At 37.3% G+C, this 15,065-nt stretch overlaps 1 protein-coding gene across 3 annotated transcripts in view; it reads right to left on the bottom strand.

Moving 5' to 3' along the window:
- Nrdc (nardilysin convertase) overlaps window positions 1–15,065 on the bottom strand; it is a 61,882-nt gene that overhangs the window by 23,196 nt on the left and 23,621 nt on the right. For all 3 annotated transcript variants that reach the window (XM_034502013.2, XM_076934473.1, XM_034502014.2), the window contains 7 exons: window positions 13,947–14,020; window positions 10,733–10,828; window positions 9,398–9,520; window positions 5,204–5,261; window positions 4,378–4,451; window positions 3,008–3,077; window positions 1,140–1,217 (listed from right to left, as the gene is read on the bottom strand). In XM_034502013.2, coding sequence (XP_034357904.1) covers window positions 1,140–1,217; window positions 3,008–3,077; window positions 4,378–4,451; window positions 5,204–5,261; window positions 9,398–9,520; window positions 10,733–10,828; window positions 13,947–14,020 — 573 coding nt within the window. The remainder of the gene's footprint in view (window positions 1–1,139; window positions 1,218–3,007; window positions 3,078–4,377; window positions 4,452–5,203; window positions 5,262–9,397; window positions 9,521–10,732; window positions 10,829–13,946; window positions 14,021–15,065) is intronic.

Here is a 15,065-nt window from a genome sequence, read left to right on the forward strand (position 1 = left end):
AAAAACTGAACTCAGAGGGCAGCCACCAAAGTAAAGAGCTTGCATGACCAGGAGCTCAGAACAAACAGCCATGCGCACCTCAAGGCTCACTGCCACATCCTGACGGGATCACAGATGTACCCAATGTCTCAGTAATAACTGCCCTCTCAACTTCTGGAACACAATATGTCTTAAATATTATTTCTATAAAATTTTCATCTATCTTTTTATTCTCAAATTAGTACAAAGAAAAAGACAAGAAACTACAGTACAATCCAGACTTCTAAAGTTCTACTTCTTCTGTTTGGTTAGAAATGAAACAGATGCTTAGATGCATTAGGACACACTCTACTAACAGCTGCATAGACTTTTCCTTTTCTTGTTAAGATTGATTGATTGATTGATTGATTGATTGATTGATTTAATGCATATGAGTACAATGTAGTTATCTTCAGACACACCAGAAGAGGGCATCAGATCCCACTCTAGATAGTTGTGAGCCACCATGTGGTTGCTGGGAATTAAACTCAGGACCTCTGGAAGAGCAGTCAGTGCTCTTAATTGCTGAGCCATCTCTCCAGCCCACATAGACTTTTCTTAACTCCATATTCTCAGGAGGATTTTTCTACAGTCCACTTTCTAGGTTGGAAACCCTAGAGAGCCACAGCACTTAAATAATTGAGTTACTTATTCAAATTCTTTCATTAGAACTAAACTTTTTTATATAATTATGGAATTGTGTTAATTTTCATGTATAATTTTGTTTTAATTTTGTAATTATTTCCAACATGAGCTAAAAAGACAGCTTATAAGAAACCTCAAGAATACGGTCATTAGTAGCTGGAAAGATGGCTTGGCAGTTAGAGCACTGGCTGCTCTTCCAGAGGACCTAGGTTCAATTTCTAGCACCAACATGGTAGATTACAACTGCCTGTAAATCCACTTCCAGGGGACCAGACAAAACACCAATGCACATAAAATAAAAATAAATAAAAATTTTAAAATATGGTCATTAAAATGACCTGGGTTATCATTATGGCTATGATTAGCATTTTGATTCTAGACCTTATAACAACTAAAGCAAAGCAATGCATGGTAAAACCTACTGTTTATTATTTAGAGACTATTATAGAAAAAATAATTAATAATTGAATACTTGCTTTTTTCTAAGGTAAGAAAGAATGCTGCCTTTGCCTTCATGTCCAACAAGCCAGGAAATATAATGAAGTGGCTTCACCCTTTAAAAAAAAAAAAAAAAAAGTAAAAATCAGAAGTCAAAATAAGGTTTAAATATACAAGATTTGAGAATCTAAGCTTATTCTTATGAATGCAGTAAACATGAAATTATAATCAGCTAACATCCATAATATAAAAATAGAAAATGGTAAGACATTTCATGTAAACTCACTGAAAGAGCAGAATAATTCCAAAATGTAAGGTTGCCACCTTTTACAGGAAAGAGAAGTGGTATTTTTTTTTATTTTTATTTTTTGAGGTTGTGTGTGTGTGTGTGTGTGTGTGTGTGTGTGTGTGTTTTCTTGTATAGATGTGTGCACTTGCATGTGTATGCACAGATGTGGAGGCCAGAGAAAAATCTTAGTTATCAGTTTTATGGTCTCTGCCTGCTCTGAAACAGAGCCTCTCACAGGCCTGGAGTTTACCTATTAGATTAGACCGGCTGGCCAATGAGCCCCACAGATCCTCCTGTCCCCCATCTCCCAGGATCCCTCTTCCATAATATAGACTAACATTGTAGAACCCAATATATGAACCAGTGTCCATAATCAGATTTTTACAAAAGCTTTCATTACTGTATCAAGCTCTATGACTTAAAAAAAAAAAAGTGTTATGCTAAAGGTTGGAACATCTAGAGTCTAGTTTTAGTTTAAGTACCTTGAGGTCTTGAACCAAAGATAGGATTTAATGCATTTTTGTTTTCCTCTTCATCTGACTCACCACTTACTACTCACAGAATCTCATGCAGCACAGTTATTACCACACAGTAATAACAAATGTAAAAACATATTGTTCAAATTCTTTTGCCATTAGTTTCTACTACAATTTTAAAGTGTGCTCCCCTAAATAAGATTTATCCAACACACACACACACATGAGTAAATCTACTTAGGTTTCAAAATTCATTTAGGTAGTATGCTTGTAACATAATAAACACATGGAGACTTTTGGCACTGGCTATCACATCCATTAAAATGTATGTCTTAAAATTAAAATGTAAAATGTATGTAAAATGTATGTAATTAAAATGTATGTCTTTACATTAAAATGTAAAGGTCTTAAAAAATCAAAATGTGATTTCAACTCTGACACACAACTCTCAAAGCCTTCACAATATAGACTAGAATATTCATTGAATTACACACATACTAGACTGGCACAGAGTAAAGCAGCTATGGACTATGCCCAAGCCATGCTGCTCGAACATTGATAACCTAGTAATTTACCCTAGTTTACATAAAACCTAACCCACAGAAGTAAATCCTTGGGACCTAAAGCTATTTAACTTTCACTTTTGACAAGTAAATAAAAGATTCGTGACATGGAAAATAAATCATAAATTAATATATTTTACTCTACAACTACTAAAAAGTAATTAGTAAAGTAAACAATCCCAGATATCTAATTTCAAAGACTCAGGTAAAGTTATTCATTGTAAGAAAAATCTAGGTTTTGGTTTTGGTTTTTTGAGACGGGATTTCTCTGTGTAGCCCTAGCTGTTCTGGAACTATTTCTATAGACCAGGCTAGCCTCAAACCCAGAGATCTGTAAGCCTCTGCCTCCCAAGTGCTAGGACTAAAGGTGTGCCTCACCACATCTGGCTGAAAATTCTACTCTTTATGCCCAGAAAAACCATGAAATACCTAAGACTTGATAATCTAGTAACTAAATTCCAAGTTAAAAAACACTTGAGTTTTAAATATAGAAACCCTAAACATAAACCACCCAGCCTTCTCTAAAACTATGGCTGCGACTTCCAGGTTGAATGAAGGGACTCTCCCTTGAGGCTTACCTGTAATGTTGCTGTTGAGGTGGAAGTGCCCACGTGATGGTCAGAGCATGGATTTTTCTGATTGGAACAACTAAAAAAGAATGTCACAAGAACTCTTGTAAGCATTTTTCCATAACATTTTCTGTTCTAAGAACATTTTTTTGTTTGTTTGTTCAATGTATTTCATCCTCCAGCAATCACAGGAAATGATAAACATGCAGCTGTTACTTCAAGTTGCCAATTTTCTAATTTGAGTAATTCTGCTTCAAGCAAGAATTAAAAAGAACAAGGAGACTGAGATGCTACAAAGGACGAACCCCTTCTTTCTAAGGGTTAGGGGGTCCACAGCAAAATCCACTCCACCACTTTCCTGGTTACAGTGCTTGTAGGATCTTCATAAAACTCACTTGCAAAAGTCTTCTGTTTCTCGTGATAAAATGTGTGCACTGACTAAAGTATTTCTGGAGATTATGAGTCTATGAACAGAAAATCTAAAGCTAGAAACAACAGAAAATACTCTCTTGGAATAACTGGCTTAACAGGATGAAGCCTGAAGCAGAAAGAGTGTGCTAAAAACAGACACTGGTGAGAGGAAGTGAGAGACTGATCCTGGACTAGAGGAGACACAGAGAAGACTGACGGTGACAAAGGAGGGAGGAGAGGAGAGAGGGAGGAGAGAAGGAGGAAGGGAAAAAAGAAGGGAGAGAGAGAGGGAAGGAAGGAGGAAGGAAGGAAGGAAAGAAGGAAAAAATAACTACCATGATTAAAAGAACAGAAAAAAGAAGGAGACTTAAGAATGTCTCTGTAACATGCACTGTTGGCAAACTGGAAAGTAAATTATAATGTGATCATGTAACCACTCATTGTGCAGTTACTACAGATGTTAAATTTTTAAAAAAATCAGTATATATATTTAGTAAGTATATATTTTCATAATCTTTAATATTTTATATTAATTTATCTACAAAGTAGCAGAAGAAATCTGCTCAAACTGGTTCTCTTTCTAGTAATAGTAAGACTTAAAGATGCCCTTTCCAGTTCCCCGACACCTAAGGTCCTCTTAATTTAACAAATATCATTACATGTAACTAAGTTTTAAAAAATAATTTTAAGGTCTTTTCTCTTTTCTACTTTTGCTTTCTTAATGGAAGAATGAAAAGGTGAAGGGGAGGCGTCAAGAAGAAAAGGAATATGGGAAAGACAGGGAGCAGGACACAGAGAAGCAGCCACAAACACCACAGCTCACCAGTTGGCTGCTTGCTCTCCCTGATTAGACCTCCCTCCACAGTCATAATTTCTGTTGTTTGCATTTTCAAGAAAATTGGCAGTCTTAAATTTTAGGAAAGATGCTAAAGTTGTTTCAAGCAACTTTAAGCCTTAGATTCACAAACCTCTATAAAGTTTGTTAAATGCTGGTGTGTCAAAAGGATCCGTTAAGTGGCTGAAGTTTGGTTTAGGTAGTCCACTGAAAATAAAACAAACACATGAAGATTCAATTAGGAAGCGCCTCTGTGAACAACATCATTAGGGAGTTTCACTGACTGACATATTCATAAGCAATCTGCCCTGCGCAGTGCTGGCTACAAGCACTCTCAGCAAGAGCATGGAGGAATCCTGACTACTGTCCGTTTTCTTTTCGGCATCAGAGGGACCCTGCCTTTGCTCATGGCTTTCCTCCTGTAAGATGGACTTTTAGGTAATAAAGCTGTCCTAGAAGTAAAACTTTTTAAACGTAACAACTATATAGAGTAATAAGATATAAAAACTACTTCTTTAACGGGAAAAACAGTCCACATTCCAAACAACTGACAAAAGGAAAGAACAAAAGCCTTTCTAAACAAAATTCATTTGGAGAGGTAGGTGTGCATGACATCCTTTCCAGGACAGGACTCTCTTATAATAGTTCTGAATGCCCTAGACAGTAACAGAAAAACAAAAAAATAAACGTAAATGCAAACATAAAACCTTCAAAAGTACTGTTTAATATAAATTCATAAGCATGTAATTTTTGAACTACAGAAATTATGAAAATAGATTCCTATCTTAGCTTTTCTACTCAAAAGTAATACAGTCTTGACTAAATTAGTAAACTTCCTTAGGTCTCAGTATTACAACCTTTGGAAAAAAAAAAAAGACAAAAATACCTTTGGGACTCACATGAAAAGATATGCTCTTTAACTGTGGAGACATATAACTTACAGAAAGCAACAATCTTACTTGTTTGGTATCTGAGAGAAGATCTCAGTCACCCACTTTTCCAAAGTGTCCAGGGTTTCTTGAAAGTCGATGAGGGGAAGAGGTGCAGAAGAACAGAATACACAGTATCATTAGTCAGTGTAGAAAACTGTAGCCACACTGGTGGTTGTCTTTTATACAAGTGTGAATTAGGCTACCATCAACTGCTATTAACCAGGCATGAGAAACAGGAAGGCTATCAACAGACAAGAAAACCATACGACACCCACAGTTCTGCTAGACTAGTTACTGACAAGCTTAGAAAGGGCACACAAGTTTAAAAACACAAAAAGGCTTTGTTTACCAGCAGGCAAGGGTGAAGGGGCGAGAGACATGGATATGACAACTGTCTTCCAGGACCCATTCCAAAATACATCTTTTAGGAAGATTTCTGTTTTGCCCAGACTAACCCTTCTCTCTTTGGCATTCGTAACTGCTCCCAGGCCCCACCTGCATATATACTTTGGTACAGTACTATATCTGCTGAGGCTTTACCCACAATTCTTCTTAGGTTCAGGTGTGTAGGTCATAGTTTATCTTCAGTGTCAGCTTGGGTCCATTTAGACTCAAAGGAGCCCCACCTCTGGACTTATATGGGGGTTATTTTCTGAGACATTCAATGTAGGAAGATCTACCCTAAATGTGGGTAGATCCATAAATGCAGTTCCATAAACTAGTGGTCCACACTGAATAACACAAAGTAAGAAAGGAGGAAGCCAGGTGAGAGCCAGCCTTTGCCTTTGTGTCTCCTGGTCTGCAGAGGATGTGAGGGCCAGTCACATGCTCTCACTCCAATGAACTTCCCCTTGCCACAAGCCAAAAAACCTTCCTTAAGCTGCTTTTGTTGGTAGTCTGTCACAGGAATGAGAAAAGGAGCAAATATACACGATTTCTAACTTTTGATTCCTTCCCTCAATTGCTTGAGGTAAAGTCTTGAATTTTCTAGTAAAACACAAGATGAGAAAGAAACCTTTAGATGCATCTAAGTGTACCATCACTAGACAGTACTGATTTTAACAGATATATAAGTTTCAGTAACTCTCAATAAATGAGCCCAAGGTTTTGCTAGTAGCAAACCATGTGATTATCATGAGGGAAATCCTGAGCTTCATTCCCAGTGATTAAAAGGAAACACACACACACACACACACACACACACACACACACACACACACACACGGGCTGGAGAGATGGGTCAGCAGTTAAAAGCACTTCCAGAGGTCTGAGTTCAATTCCCAACAACCACATGGTGGCTCACAACCATCTGTAATGGAATCCAACACACTCTTCTGGTGTGTCTGAAGACAGCTATGGTGTCCTCATACATTAAATAAATAAATAAATCTTTTTAAAAAAATACAAATTAGACTAATCAAATTTTGAGTTTAAGCCAAACTTTACTTACACAGGTATTTTTGTTAGATTTGTGAGTGTGTGTGTGTGTGTGTGTGTGTGTACAAGTAGGAGCCAGAGGTTGACATTTGCTGTCTGCCTCAACTGTTCTCCACTTTTAATTCTTCTCTCATAGATCACATTCCAAACACTATGTTTTTAAAGTTACTCCTAAATACCTCAAAACCCTACTTTTCATTACATTTGTTTATTTTGTGTGTGTGACGTCACCATGTAGATGTTGTAGACTGAACTCATACTTGGCGTCTTTCCTGCTGAACCACCTCACTAGTCCTTCCTACTTAACATTTTCAACACAGCCTCCTTGAACCTGGGGCTTACCTGCCTAGCCAGCAAGCCCCAGACATCTGCCATCTCTGGGATGGCACCCAGCACTGGGATGACAGGTACATGCCATGGGTGCTGGAGATCTGAACTCAGATCCTCATGCCTGTGAAACAAGCTCTTCAGTAACTGAGCCATCCATCTCCTCAGACCCAGAAATTTGACTTTAATAGCACAAAAAGTGAGAAATTCTAAAAATCAAAATACTCTAGATTATATGTGATTTTCATCAAAATTCTATTGTTTATTTTAAAATTTGACAATAAGACTTGGGAGGCTAAGGTAGGTGAATCTCTCAAGGTAGTTCAAGGTAGGCTTGGTCTCTACAGGGAGTTCAGGAATACAAAGAGATACTCTGTCTCAAAAACAAAATCTATACTAGGTATCAATCATTGTGTCAAACAGGAAAAGAAAACAAAGGAACAAAACAATAGCGTGAATAAAACTTCACTCTAATTTGCAACAATTTATGAATTAACCTCTATACTAAAAATGAGCAATGCCTGCTACAATAATATAAAAGAAATTTTAAATCACATTTTTGAATTAATTTTGAAAAATGAAAAATATTTCATATGTTATTAGCCTTGGTCTCAATTTTGAAGAGGTTGAGGCAAAATTTTATAGAAGGGAGAATCATATTTGGTGAGAGGATCAGCACTTCAAGAGAAGAAACATGCAAACTATAAGTAATGTCAAAGGGAATTAACAAGTGATTTTTAAGAAGTCTAAAAACCATTAAACTCTCAAGACAACAGAAGCTACTAGAGTCTCCTCGATGAGCTACTCACAGCAGTAACTAAGACAGTCAGGGAGGAGCAGAGATGCTCTTCAGTCTTACACCTTTAGGATGCTTCTATCATGGCTAGAGGATTACTCTTAATTATCTTACAGGACCTTTACATAAGCATGAACAAATGACTTGCCCTGTAAGTTTATGAGCAATGTGAATTAAATATGAAACCACAAATATGAATCATCGAAAAGAAAACAACGGCTGAGCTAGGTGTGGTGGCACATGCCTGAAATCCCAGGAGGTCAAGGCTACGTGAAATCCTGTCTTGACCGCACATGACCTCTGAGTTCATCAGTATACTCATAAGCACTTGAAGTTAGTCCATGAATAGACCCATTTCTGAGAGAGATGATTTGTATAAGATGATTTTATGTTTTTGTGAACTTTGCCATTACTTTGTAACATATTCATGTTCATCCACTTTTTAAAAGTATTTTTATTTATGTATAGTGGGGTGTGTGTAAGTGTGTGTGTTGTATGTGCTGTGCGGTGTGTGCACTAGTGTGTGGGTGCTGGTGGAGACCAGAAGATGTGAGATCCCCTAGAGCTGTAGTTATAGGCAGTAGTCAGGCACCCATCATAGATGCTAAGAACCAGTGTCCGGCCCACTGCAAGCACAGCAAGCACTCTGCCGAGCCATCTCTCTGGCTCCAGTTTTTAATTAATGACAGATAATGGAGTAACTAATACATCATTCTGATTCAAAATCCTATGGAAGTAGAACAGTTGATCCTGGTTGTGCATGTGTACATGCATGTGTTCATATGTTGGAAGCCAGAGGTCAACGTCAAGTATCTTTCTCAATTGTTTTCCTTCTCATTGTTGAAACATGATCCCTCACTGAACCTGGAACTCAGGAGTTCGACTAGACTATCTGGGCAGTAAGCTCCTGGGATCTGCCTTTCTCTGACTCTCAAGCATATTACAGGCAACACATGGTGCTTGGATTTTTCACATGGGAACTAAGATCCTCATGCTTAGAATGGCAAGCAATTTGCCTACTGAATCATCTTTCTAAACCCTGTTAGAAAACTTTTGACTATCCCTAAAGTTGACTACTAACAGCCAGCTCTTGACAAAAGCCTTATCAATAACATAAACCACCTATTGACACATACTTTAGATCTCATATGCAGTATATATGATGAAAACTATTCAAGTACTGAGACCTAAAAAAAAAAGCCTTCAATACAGTTTACTAGAGCAGATTAACGATCCACATGGACACGATCAGCAGCTTTATGCAGATGTCACAACTGAGTAAGAAACTATGACGGTTGTAAATTACTACCATTAATTTCATGTAGTTATGCTTTAATACAGCATCTTACCATCTGCTTACATTTCTCTCTGCTGTAAATGATACAATGTGTTTATCCAGGTTTAAATTTATCCTTTTATAGATCTGTATATATTTTATGGTAGTAAATAAAATATTATGTACTGTATTCTATGTATTCATGACCCCTAACTTTTTCGTAATTTTTTTTAATCTTTGTAAGCTTTCAACTGCAAGTTTTTCCAAAATGCTGCAAACTTTCAAAAATAAACTGCATGTGAGTAGACTCCTGCTATTTAAGACCTGATAATCAAGGGCAAATGATACTTCAGAGTAACTCTAAGGATGTAACAGATAACACTACCTTTAGACTGAACAACTAAGGTCATGTAATGAGCAGAGTAGTAACGCATCCAGAATTCTCTCAGTCTGGCATGTGTATCAATGTTATTCTTCTTTGGTTCATGCTTGAGTGTCTCAGCATTTCCTATAAAAAGATAGAAAAAATTAAAAATTATAGAAATAACTGTTAAAGGTCTTCTGCACCAACAATGAATTTCTACAAGCTTACAAACCCTATGAAGTTACCCAAGTGGCATGTAGTAATAGCATAAGCCAGGAGACAATTCTGAAATAGACACATAGGAATTGACGGTTGGAAAACTTCAGCAACCAACAGTAATTGCCTAAATTTCCTTGCTTGATAGTCTAATATTAACTTGGTTTTCCCCTCTGAATTATTTTACTAAAATTCTGCCTAATTCTTAAAAATAAAACATAAGAAGCAAGGATGCCATAAGCTACACAGCAGATACAGAAACGTATTATTAAACAGCCTTGGAGTACATCAGTTCATCCTGTCTCCATGCTATGACAGGGTTAATAGATTACAACTGACTTCTACCAACAATAAAAAGCCATTATGAAAAGCAGATACCAGTTCAACAGCTTACCTGCTAAACAAAATTAGGCCACATCTCAAAAAGTATTAGAAAACCATCCCTGAGTGTCTCTTGATAAATGGAAACATCAGGTTGGGGTGCAGACTTAACAATCAGATAAACAGATACTCAAACCCCCATCAAATATTTATGACCTATGTATATTAAGCAAATCACTCAACTTCCAGAGCATGTGTATCTTTAAATGGAGATCATAATGGTACCTATCTCTTAATACTTGATAATGAACAAATGCTATAATGCATACATAGCCAGCACAATCTCTGGCTCCTAGACAGCACTCACAGAATACTCAACTCTATTCTAGCAACTCCCAGTACTAGAGAAGCAAGCACCAGTATGCTCACACCTCACTATTCAAGAGTTTTTGGCTGCACTCTTAGAAGGTGAAGAACACCGAGCTACCCCAGCATCACTAACTGTTCTTTCATTTTGGGTAGCCTGGGTGGGTTGTTTTTCATTTTGTTGTTGTCCTTCCTTGGTTATGACAGGTCTCACATATCCCAGGCTGGCTTGTAGGTTGAAGATGACATTGAACTTCTGACCCTCCCATCTCTGCCTTCCTGAAGAATAACAAGAATGCACCCACTATATCCAATTTTATGCAGTTCTGGGGATCAAATCCAGAGTCTTGTGCTTTCCAGGCAAGCATTCTACCAACATTTCTAACACTCTTAATCAGTTTGTCTTATTCCCAGCTCCCTTATCTAGAAATAAGATAAATGATAATATCTTACCCCAAAAAAACTTCCCCATAGGATGTCCAGGTCTAGCAAGGCTTCCAAACAACATTTCTTTTCTGTTTGCATCAGAAGGTCTTGCAAGCTGATACTCTGTTAGTTTTAAAGAAATATTTTCAGTAAAATGAAATTTCATTATTTTCTTGATTGTCTGGAAATTCAAGCTTACAGAACTGAAAGCAAGGCAGTAATAAAATTGACTTTAAAAATTTTATAAAACCAAAGCTGGTAACTCAACAACCTAAACTTGGTCCTATCACTTAATCAATCATTCTTAGTAAACTGATCACCTTTCTAGAGTTTTTCTTATTTTCAAATGAGGCAATGTAGTTAACGATCTGAATGTTTCAGCTCTAGATTTCCAGGTCTAAGAATTCCCTGAGGAAAGCACTAATAAAATGCTGTTAGTCTTCAGATCTGAGATGTTGGTCATATATTGTGTTTATATATCATCCAAAGCAACTATGTTGATAACAAAGTCTAATGGTTAACAATTGCTTGGAAGTCACAAGTATCTTTGCTAATGCTATGGTTGCAATGTTTTTATCTCCCTAAAATTCATGTTAAAACCCCATCTCCAACGTGAGAGCTTTTGAAGATGAGGACTGTTTAAATGTTTAGATCATAAGCCCTCATGAGTGAAATGACTGTGCTCATAAAAGTGATCCCAGTGCTGGAGAGATGGCTCAGGCACTAAAGGCTCAAAACCAGAGAGCTCCCTTGCCCCTTCTGTTATGTAAAGGTGGTAGTCTACAAATCAAGAAGCAGGCCATTGCCAGACACCAAATCTGATGGTGCCTTCACACTGGACTCCTTAGCCTCTTAGCTTCTACAATAGAGAGATGCTGACTCTGAAAGCCCTGAGCCTGCAGTGTGCTATCAAGGAAGCCCAGACAGACTAGGACAGCCACAATCCCAGCTATATCACTGAATGATACAATTGTGAGCAAGTTACCTAATTTCTCTGATTCCATAAAGGGACCTAACAGGACCAAGAGCTTATGACTTACATAAGATTACATAAGGTACAGTCTTTCAAAAAAATATTTACTAAACACCTACTATTCATCAGACATACACACACGTGCACGCGCGCGAGCGTGCGCACACACACACACACACACTAGTTGGTAGCAGAAATGTCAATAAAAGCCCTGTACTAAGTTTGCATTCCCATAGGGGAGATAAGCAATAAACAACAGACATGTTTGTGTTAGTGATGGATACTGTAAAGAAAGGCTTTTTAAGAAGCAACTCAAGCTCTGTTGAAGGACAAATTAGAATTTTCTGAGCAAAGGAAAGAAAGCATAAATGGAAATGTTCCAAACAAAGGGAGGAAAGAGAACACAGCACCTCTGACAAACAGAGGCAGGTCAGTAAGATAGAACAAAAGTGAAAATCAAAAGGAAGACAAAGGATCACATAAGTATACTACACAGTCAAAAATGACTACAGGTCTCTAGGGAAGCACTGACTCTGCAACTCTTGTGTTCTCAAACCCTCTAGGCCTAGTTTCAGCAAGGACAATAATACAAAGAAGTGGTACTCAATAGATTCTAATTATTAATTATTATGGGGTAAAGCACTGCAGAAATTTGACAGAGACTGGGGGATATGAGATCTGCATTTTAAGAAATCCATTCTTTATGCCAATCTGATTAATGAGAAGCAAAAGTAAAGCCAGGAAAACTCATTAGGAAGCACAACTGTTATAGTCAGTAAGAAACTAGATAAAATAGAAACATTAGCAGAAGTCAGTATTCAGGAATATACTTTAGTTATAAATTATAAAGGTGACCACTAAAAATATATTCATTCTTTGAATGTAAATATTTTTCTTAAAAGTCTCTGTAAAAATATGAAGATGTGGCTATAACATAAGAAAAACTCTTTTAAAAGAAGTGTACATCTTGGCTGAGGTGTGCTGTTGCCATGTACACAGCAGTACAGGGAGGGGTGTTGGAGGAAAGTCCAGTCCCTAATCTTTGGCATGTGTGAATCTGTTAGCTTATATAGTGACAGGAACTTTGCAGTTATGATAAAGTCATAAACCCTGAAAAAGAGAGGTTACTCGGGATTACTTGAATAGATTCTTTATTACAGCAAGGGGCCTTAAGAGTCGGGGATGGGATGATCAGAAAGTCTGTCAGAAGCAGAGATCAGAGAGGATGGAAAGAAACGAAGAACAGATTCTCCCTTTGAGTCCAAAACACTGGGCCTGAGTAATCATTTAGACTTCGGACCTCCTCAACAAGAAAATAACTTGTTTTACTTTAAGCCACTCAGCTTCTAGTAATTTGTTCAAGAGCAACAAATACTTAATACCCAGACATGCAAAAACACAGTCATGAAAAGTAGCTAGTTGATGATAGGTACAGTGTAACTATCTGAATACTCAGAGAACATTCTACCACTTGATAGATAAGTGAGGTTTGGACATACCTTTTACCCCAATATCTCAACCACTAAGATGCAGTATGTAAGCAAGTATGCTTAAAGTGAAAATAAGAATGATCATTAAATTGGTTAATTTTTTTTCTCTTTTTGGAACATGGTTTCATATTGTAGCCAAGCCTGCCCTGGAATTCAAGTCCACCCTCCTGCATCAGCCTTTCCAGCACAAGGATTAGAGTAGTACATCACCATAACCAGCTTAAGATAGCTAATGTTTAAGAATTATTTCTCCTACAATCTTCTTTTAGCAACAAATAAATCCCATTAAAAATCTCCTATTTGATTTGTAGCAGGCAAATAAATCCCCAAAGTTGAGAGAAATTATCAGAAAACAAAATGAAATACACTTCCTGCTAGGGATTTAATTTCTTAATCCACAAACATATCACAGTTATTTTTATAACAAAATTCAAGCCACAAAGAATACACACAATTAGCTGGCAGTTACAAAGGATAAACTGTAACAATGTACACTTGAAATGGAGCCTCAGAGAAAATGTCTCTTCACACACACAGAGTAACTGAAAATTTTAAGCTCTAAGTCTAACATTAGCTTTAGGAACCCAGTGTCCTTATGGGGGTTTGGCAGCTAGATCCTGAATGAGATATTTACCAAGCTCAGGATTAAATACGATGCTCTATTTCAATGCTACCCTTTAAAATATACAAATAAAATGACTTGGTTTTGAAAAGAAAGAAAAATGCTAACAGCCAGTTTGAATAAAAGGAATTGTTAGAAAACATAAAAGGTGTTTACCACTGTCCACGGCTTCGACCTCTCGGTCAACTGCATCTCTGATCATCAGTGGGTGGATGAAGAACTGGGCCCATCTGAAAGGACAACAGGTGTGTGTGCGACTGCTCAGCTCCATAAGACACCATCCACTTCCATCAACTATTTTTACTCAATTGGAGAATTGCCTCAAAATCTACTCAATCAAAATAATAATAAACTATGTTTTTATATTTTAAAGTCCTCAAGCCACTTTGTTTCTTTGTGAAATAAAGCACTCATTCAGAAAAGTACTTAAGACATAAATATACAGATTAAGACCTTCTCAGAAGTTTCCTATTCCATATCCTGCCCTTTCTCTGCAGTGCTAAGGGTCAAACTCACAGCCTCCCACACACTCTGCCACTGGGCTACATCTCCATCTGAAGAGATGAAATGTCGTTGCTATGTTGCCCAGGCTCTCCTCTAACTCATGAGATTCCTGCCTTGGCCTCCCTAGTAGCTAAAACTACAGACAGCCAACATCCCCAGCTTCCTCTAATACATAATCTTTATACCAATCCAGATATCTGTACATAAAAATAAACAAAACTCCTTCTATTCACTTAATACTGTTATGTGTGATATTTTTAAGCTACAAAATAAAAATTGGAATTTTAATTTTAGATTTTTATTTCAAGTATATTGAGGTTTTGCCTACATGAAATTTATGTGCAACTTGTGTGTGCCTTGTGCCCAAAGAGATCAAAAGAGAGAGTTGGATCCCCTGGAACTAGAGTTACACATGGTTATAAGCTATTGTGTGGCTGCTGAGAATCAAGTGCAATTCCTTGCAAAAGCAACAAGTGCTGTTAGCCACTGACCCAACTCTCCAAACTCTCCAGATCTTAAAATCAAAATTATAACAGATATTGATATTTAACTTCACCACAGAATTCTACTAGTATTTTTTCTTTTGTGTGTGTGTGTATGTATGTGTGTGTGTGTGTGTGTGTGTGTGTGAGAGAGAGAGAGAGAGAGAGAGAGGAGACAGACAGACAGAGACAGAGACAAAGAGAGACAGAGACAGAGGTATGTGTGTGAGACAGACAGAGACAGAGAGAAACAGAGGAAAAGAGACAGAGGCAGAGAGAATATGAATGA

Source organism: Arvicanthis niloticus, chromosome 5 (assembly GCF_011762505.2).
Source record: "Arvicanthis niloticus isolate mArvNil1 chromosome 5, mArvNil1.pat.X, whole genome shotgun sequence".
In the NCBI taxonomy this organism is placed as follows: domain Eukaryota; kingdom Metazoa; phylum Chordata; class Mammalia; order Rodentia; family Muridae; genus Arvicanthis; species Arvicanthis niloticus.